Consider the following 7,527-nt stretch of genomic DNA (forward strand, 5'->3'; position numbering starts at 1 on the left):
GATTGGTCAGTACCGTTCCTGCCCGCGGCGTCCTATTGGCAATTTTTTCGTAATTTATTTTTTTCTATGAGGTATACAGGAAGTCGCTCCTCCTTCCCTTCGCCGATAAAGAAAGTCGTGTACCGTCGTGGCTTGTCCGTGTGGCTCCGATTTAGCTGGTGAATAGGGTGGAAAAATGGCAGATACGTTGGCACTTTTTACTTCCATCGGCCTCAGTGAGCAGAAGGCGAAAGAGACGCTGAAAAATGAAGCGCTGAGCTCTTCGCTGAAAGATGCAATTATTCAGGTACTACCAGTCGCCTGTGGGGTAACTTAACTTCCTGAAGGGGCAGCTGTAAAATGTGGCTGTCATGCACTTTGTTTTTAGCTCACTTGTCGTGTTCACCCTGAGTTCTCTTCGTTTTTCAAAATGTGCTCTAATTATGGGTTCAGCTGTAGCTATGGATATGTCTCTCATAAATTTCGAGTAGATGTTGTTGCAGAGTCACTTTCATTTTCACACCCCAAGGTTGTTTGTAGATCATCTTAACGGGACCAATATAAAACTTCCAGGAAGAGCAGTTGTACAGTGTGACTTCCACTATTTTATTTTATTTTTTGCACCAGTTATGGGTTAGGAGGTACCTATGGATATGTTACCCATACATTCTATTTGTTGTGACACAGTTACTTTAATTTTTATGCTCAAAAAGTTGTTTGTAGATCATTTTCACAGGATCAAGATTAGATGTGGCGGACATTCAGTTTGTTTTCAGCTCACCTGTTGTGTTTACCCTCAGCTCTCCTCATTTTTTAAAAGTTTGCTAAATCTGGTTACAGAAGTAGCTATGGATATGTTTCTCACAAATTATTCTCACAAAGTAACGGGAACCGCAGAGTCCCTTTCACTTTCACATTCCTAATGTTGCTTAATGATCATCTTTACAGGATCAAGATAAAACTTCCTAGAGGGGCCGCTGTACAATGTGACTGACATTCACTTATTTGTTCTATTTTATTTTATTAATTTATTGTTTGTTTTTTTTTACCCAGTTATTGGTAAGGTGGTACCTTTGGGTATGGATTCCTTATGAATTCTGACTGTTTGTTATGGCAGAATTACTTTCATTTTCACATTCCTAAAGTTGTTTGCAAATCATCCTCACAAGATCAAGACAAGGAAAATAGTGATGTTGTTTTTCTATTGTCTGTCACACTCAGTTATCTCTTGACATATACACATTTTGAAGGAGGTAAAAGCAATTAATTCTGGTCTTTTCTCCTTGGTTTCAACAGGCCCAGCGTGTCTGTGGGGCGTCAGGAGTGGCCAAAGCCATGGGTACATTGCTGTACAGTATGGCGTCTCGCCTTAAGGACCCCAAACGCCTGGCATTCCTTTCAGACAATATAGCTCAGTCCAAAATCTGCACAGAGCTTCAGCTATCAGGTAATGTCTGACAATTCTGACATGTTGCTACCTGACTGATCAAAGCGAAGCAAAGACTTATCAAAACCCAAACACCCTACAACATAACATTGCCCTTCGATACCCAAATTTGTTTGGGTATGGAAGAATTTGGCAGTGCGGCAACAAGTCTGGTATACACAACGCTTGATTAATATAAAATAGGTAGTGAAAAATGCAACTTATGAAGGTGGTTGGGAATTGAAAGCAAAAGAGTAAGCAGAATGAGTACCACCCTGATTATATGGTTTGACTAAATGAATGAGATTTGTGGACATGAAAGATGGGAGGAAATGACTTTTGTGCCTGTCAGCTCCCTGAATATCTCCTCTGTCTTTTTTCAGCTGCACTGGATTTTGTGAAGAGTAATCCTCAGGACCCCATCAACCTGAAGGAGTTTGAAGAAGCATGTGGTGTTGGTGTGGTCATAACACCAGAGCAGATTGAAGAAGCAGTAAGTGCATGAGCTTCCAAAAAGCTTGTCCTTTTTTCTTTTCTTTTTTTTTTAAATTTACAAGCTCAACTTAGGGTGGTGTCTTCAGTGACAGTGGAATGTTGTTGTGCAGGTGGAGACAGTTATCAAGAAGCATAAAGAACAGCTGCTAAAGGAGAGGTACCATTTCAACATGGGACTGCTAATGGGTATGATCTCACACTGACTGGTTAAATATTGTTGAAAGGATTAAATCCTAACAAACATACAGAATGTCTCACTAAGCTTTTGTGTCTGCTGCAGGAGAGGCGCGTGCTGCCCTTAAATGGGCCGACGGAAAGGTCATCAAAAATGAAGTGGACATGCAGGTGTGTTTGAAAATATTGTTAGAAGTAGCATGTGTGTCATTTTGATTATCCCATATATAATGTAATTAACTCTGGCTCTGGTTTTAAAGGTCCTACATCTGCTTGGACCCAAGACAGAGGCTGACCTGGAGAAAAAATCGAAGGTAATATGTCACATTATTTAAAAGAGGAGTTCGACATTTTGAGAAACGCACTTATTCCTGCACCCAGCCAAATAATCTGGCACATGGTCCTTTGTAAAATCACAACTTGGAGGTGTTGGTAGACAGATTTTGTTGGACAAAGCCAAGTAAGCCTCTGTTTTCTCCAGTCTTTATGCTAAGCTAAGCTAACCAGCTGTGTGTTGTAGCCATACACAAGACAGGTATCAGTTCTCTCTTTTAACTTGCTGCAAGAAAACAGCTAATTTCCAAAATCTCCAACTATTTCTTCAATTAGTGCACTCTGATTGTTTCATCTGTTGTTAATATATAATTATTTTACAGCCCCAGAAAGCTAAAGTTGCAGAGAATGAGGTGAAGGTGAAAAAAGAGGAGGTGGCAGTGAATGGTAAGCAGCCAGCAAATTGGGTGACAGAAGTGAATTTAATTGCTTATGTTTTTTAAACTGTGCTTGTTTGGTGTGTAGGTGAGGGGATGACTGGGGAGGGAAAGTCGCTAATGGAGCAGCTCAGAGGAGAGGCGCTGAAGTTCCATAAACCAGGTGAGAACAAACCACCTGACTGTTTAGGTGCAGTTGTGTCTCTGCTTGCTACTCATTATTTTCATACACCATGTATAACCACAGTGTAAAACAGGCATTTTTTTTGGAATTGGAGTTGAGCAGTTTAAATTATTTATTGCATCCTTGCCTTCCACCTTACAGGAGAGAACTATAAAACTGAGGGTTATGTGGTCACGCCGAACACAATGAACTTGCTTAAAAAGCACCTGGAAGAAACTGGTGGACAGGTACAAACTTAACGTGTCATTTTAACTTTTGGAGAAGAAAAACAAAAATTGACTCGATAATTATTATGTATCTTGATTTTTCTCCTATCCATTCACAATGTTTTTTTTTTTTAGATTCGTACTCGTTTTCCTCCTGAGCCCAACGGCATCCTTCACATTGGACATGCCAAAGCCATCAACTTTAATTTTGGCTATGCAAAGGTATCAGGTCTATTTGTTTTCTATCGCCATCATTAGCCCTTGAATCATTTCTTGTGCAGCATTTTCTGTAACATTTCTCTCTTCTTGTAGGCAAACAATGGAATTTGTTTCTTGAGGTATGATGACACGAATCCAGAGAAAGAGGAGGAAAAATACTTCACTGCTATTAAAGAAATGGTGGAATGGCTTGGTGAGTTTTATTAAGATTTACACCTTTTTGATCTGATGAAATCTTACATTCATGAAGACAGTTTCTTACTAATATTTACTGTATCACACAGGCTACAAACCTTATGCCGTCACACATGCTTCAGACCACTTTCAGCTACTCTACGACCTTGCTGTGGATCTCATTCGCAGGTGAGTGTAGGAACTATTTTTATGTTTTTCAATATGCACAAAGCCGGTAGTTGATGATTGTTTCTTCTTTTTTTTGTCTGTCTTCAGGGGTCATGCGTACGTGTGCCATCAGAAAAGCGAGGAGCTGAAGGGCCATAACGTACCTCCGTCACCCTGGCGAGACCGGCCCATCGAGGAGTCCCTGGTGTTGTTTGAGAGGATGAAGAATGGCCTGTTTGCTGAGGGAGAGGTTACACTCAGGATGAAGATGGTCATGGAGGATGGGAAGTTGGACCCTGTGGCATACCGAATCAAATACACAGCGCATCATCGGAGCGGAGATAAATGGTGTGAAATTCTGAACTTTCCGTTTAAATCTTTCTCACAGCAATCTGAGTTTCACTTACAAGTGTTTCTTGTCTTTCTCTGCAGGTGCATCTACCCCACTTATGACTACACCCACTGCCTGTGTGACTCTATTGAAAATATCACACACTCACTCTGTACCAAAGAGTTCCAGTCCAGGTATGCATGACGTCTTTGGTGATCTGTTATAGTTTAACTGCATTGAAATCTTTCTGGCTGACAAACAGATGCACTGTCATGTCTCTTTCATTGTTTTTTCCATTTGTGTTTGTGACAGGCGGTCCTCGTATTTCTGGCTGTGTAACGCTCTGGATCTGTACTGCCCTGTTCAGTGGGAATATGGGAGACTGAACCTCACCTACACTGTTGTGTCCAAGAGGAAAATCATCAAACTAGTTGACACTGGTGTTGTCAAGTAAGACAGCTTGTTCTTGTCCATTTGTTTCCAGTCTGTTTGTGATCACATTGCGACAGAGTCTTGTAAATAACTGGCTATAAAAAACAAAATGAGTGTAAAGCTAAAGCTATTTCATGCTACGTAGAATCTGTTGGATCACAGCAGGATGTGTCTTTCCTAAATACAGAGACTGGGACGATCCCCGACTCTTCACTTTGACCGCACTGAGGAGAAGAGGTTTCCCACCAGAAGCAATCAACAACTTCTGTGCTCGGGTATGCAGAATGACTGGAAGGATGAAGGAGATGGTAATTACATGTTTGAGGATGGTAGTGTTGTGTAATGATATGTTCCTTCTGCTGGCAGGTTGGAGTCACGGTTTCCCAGACGACTACAGAGCCCCACCTTCTGGAGGCGTGCGTGAGGGACGTTCTAAACGAAACGGCGCCCAGAGTCATGGCTGTGCTGGAACCACTCAAAGTGACCATAATTAACCTTCCGGAGGACTCAAAGGTTTGTATATGATACACAAATACACAGAGATTACACATTAAACTGCTCCCTGAGAACTTGTAATAATCTTTATGTTCCACGCTGAATCTTCTGTCTCAGTCAGAAGTACAGGTACCAGACTTTCCTGCCAACGAGGCCAAGGGCAGCCATGTGGTTCCATTTTCACGCACGATCTTCATTGAACAGAGTGACTTCAGAGAGGTAGGAGAGGCAACTCTCAAATTATTTACCCTCACAGTATAAGTAGAAGATCGATGATGATGATGATGATGGACTCCTGTCCTTTGGCAGGTGATGGAGAAGGGCTACAAGCGTTTGACCCCAGAACAGCCTGTGGGTCTAAGGCATGCTGGGTATGTCATCTCTGTCCAGAAGGTCGTCAAGGTAAGACTCCAAATGTTTCAAAGTGCAGTAAGACCATTCCTTTTCCTGAATGTGAGGTCAGTCTCAGCCGAAACTCAAACTGGCTGAATGCTGGAAAGCCTGACCATTTCAGAAGCTGAGTTTAATCCAATTTAGTTTTGTGTGAAGAGGAAGAGGTGACTCGATTTATGACTATAGATATATCCATATTCCCGAAAGAAGGTAATGGGGGGCGAAATCCGTTCTCACTAATGGGCAGCGAGCGAGTGTGTGTGTGTGTGTGAGTTAGAGAGAGAGAGAGTAGCACAGTGTGAAGAACTTTGGGTAAAAGCACGATTTTAAAGCAATCCAAGTGATGTTTGATTGCGTCCCTGGAGCTTATTACACTGAAATGTTTACAAAGCGTCTGATCTTGGTATTATATTTTCTTAGCAGGGTTGGCTTCTCTCTTTGGGTGTCTTAGCTTCCATGTATCGTAAAGTAGTATTTTATACAGCATCTGCTCCACATCCTCACAACATGTCCTGCTGAATTACACTTTGTTTCTCAGGATGCTCAGGGTAAAGTGGTGGAACTGGAGGTGAATTGCTGCAGTTCTGAGACTGCAGAGAAACCAAAGGCCTTCATCCACTGGGTCAGCCAGCCGCTGGTGTGTGAAGTGCGCCTGTATGAACGACTGTAAGTCACAAAAATCACTCGCTGTCATTTACATCCAATAATCCATGTTAAAAAAAAAAAAAAAACTCATCTAGTGAAAACTTCTCACTGTCTTTGTAGATTCCTGCACAAACATCCTGAAGATCCATCTGAAGTGCCCAATGGCTTCCTGAGTGACATCAATCCTGTGAGTACTTCTGCGCTCCTATGACACAATGCCTGTTTGGACTAACTGAGATGTTAGTGATTGTTTAATATATTTCTTTTTTTGTGCTATTTAGAATTCCCTGCAGGCAATCAGCGGTGCCTTAGTGGATACCTCAGTCAAGGGAGCAAAGACTTATGACAAATTCCAGTTTGAGAGAGTTGGCTACTTCTCAGTGGACCCCGACAGCACTGAAGACAAGGTACAGTGAGACCAAAGAAAAAACAAAACAAAACTTGGAAACACTTATATTTTATTTTAAACAAATGCTCATTGATGAAAGCTTTTATTTTTAATTTAATTTAAGAGGCTATTTGGCATTTAATTTAATTATACTTCTGGATGTGGATAATCTAATTTAAATCTTTCTTTCACTGCAGCTCGTCTTCAACAGAACAGTCACCCTGAAAGAAGACCCAGGGAAGATCTAATTGACTGAGATCAAGCTGGACTTCCTGCTTCCCATGAGCCCAAAGATACATGTCAAAGTTGTTTGCATCACTTAATCTGTTTTGGCTGAGACTGACTGAAGTCAGATGCTATAACAATGGCATGTCCATATTCATAAGAAATTTGTGACCCGCAAAATGACTTGGTCAGTCAGCTTCAGCTTTTTGTATCTGCTGCAATAATAACTCACTTACAGTATTTCTTCTTTGTTGAATTTATGCAAAATTGATCATTGTTCAACAATGATCTCCTGTATGCTAATTTAATATCGACAACTCCTCTGGTGTCCACAGAGGGGATGCTTTCAAATGCCATACATGACCTTTTCTTACAAAGGAGGCAAGTCACTGCCAAACCACTTTGTATTTTTATTTTTACGACTCAGATGGGTTCATGTGTGTCTTTTTTGACGGGAAACACAAATAAATAAAAAAACTGGCAAAGTCTCTGTGTTAGTAACCTGGAGTTTTTCGAGCTGAGGTTAGTATTCTCCTGCTATTTTCATTTTATTGTCATCACATTTTTTCTGTGGTATATGATGATATGAGTATTGATGCCTATACACAATATTCAATATAGAGGTGGGTTAGTTGGGTTGGTTGGAAATGCATGTATAAAATTTCAAAAGTAGGCTATTGGCTTGACTGAAACTCAACCATTTAAGACTAAAAACACAATATAATGTGAGCTATATCTTATAAAAAAACACACACACACACAGTCCCAGGTTTATAATCGTGGTACTATATCACTGTATTTTGCAGGATTGGTTTCTGTGGCCAGTTTCACAGTTGTGTTAGGCAACATAATCTGGAATCGAGGTAATTAATAGGATATCAGA

The 7,527-nt window shown here is 40.8% G+C and overlaps 1 protein-coding gene across 1 annotated transcript; it reads left to right on the forward strand.

The window, feature by feature from the left end:
• The first annotated feature begins 81 nt into the window (after positions 1–81).
• qars1 (glutaminyl-tRNA synthetase 1) lies at positions 82–7,132 on the forward strand. The gene is made up of 23 exons (XM_046395832.1): positions 82–286; positions 1,276–1,426; positions 1,789–1,898; positions 2,011–2,086; positions 2,181–2,245; positions 2,335–2,388; positions 2,731–2,794; positions 2,873–2,947; positions 3,110–3,195; positions 3,310–3,396; positions 3,487–3,586; positions 3,678–3,756; positions 3,844–4,083; positions 4,168–4,260; positions 4,379–4,516; positions 4,686–4,773; positions 4,865–5,011; positions 5,111–5,212; positions 5,303–5,395; positions 5,925–6,052; positions 6,152–6,218; positions 6,313–6,438; positions 6,617–7,132. Exons 1-23 carry the CDS (start codon positions 176–178, stop codon positions 6,665–6,667), a joined length of 2,331 nt encoding a protein of 776 aa, XP_046251788.1. The 5' UTR covers positions 82–175; the 3' UTR covers positions 6,668–7,132.
• The last annotated feature ends 395 nt before the right edge of the window (positions 7,133–7,527 follow it).

The sequence above is a fragment of the Scatophagus argus genome, chromosome 8 (assembly GCF_020382885.2).
Source record: "Scatophagus argus isolate fScaArg1 chromosome 8, fScaArg1.pri, whole genome shotgun sequence".
NCBI classification, from domain to species: Eukaryota; Metazoa; Chordata; class Actinopteri; family Scatophagidae; genus Scatophagus; species Scatophagus argus.

Bases quoted from the DNA above. Each gene is read 5' to 3' on its own strand.
- qars1 (XM_046395832.1), top strand. From the start codon at position 176: ATGGCAGATACGTTGGCACTTTTTACTTCCATCGGCCTCAGTGAGCAG. The intron at 4,261-4,378 runs GTATGCATGACG...TGTTTGTGACAG, and splicing joins ACCAAAGAGTTCCAGTCCAG to GCGGTCCTCGTATTTCTGGC. The intron at 4,517-4,685 runs GTAAGACAGCTT...TCCTAAATACAG, and splicing joins GTTGACACTGGTGTTGTCAA to AGACTGGGACGATCCCCGAC.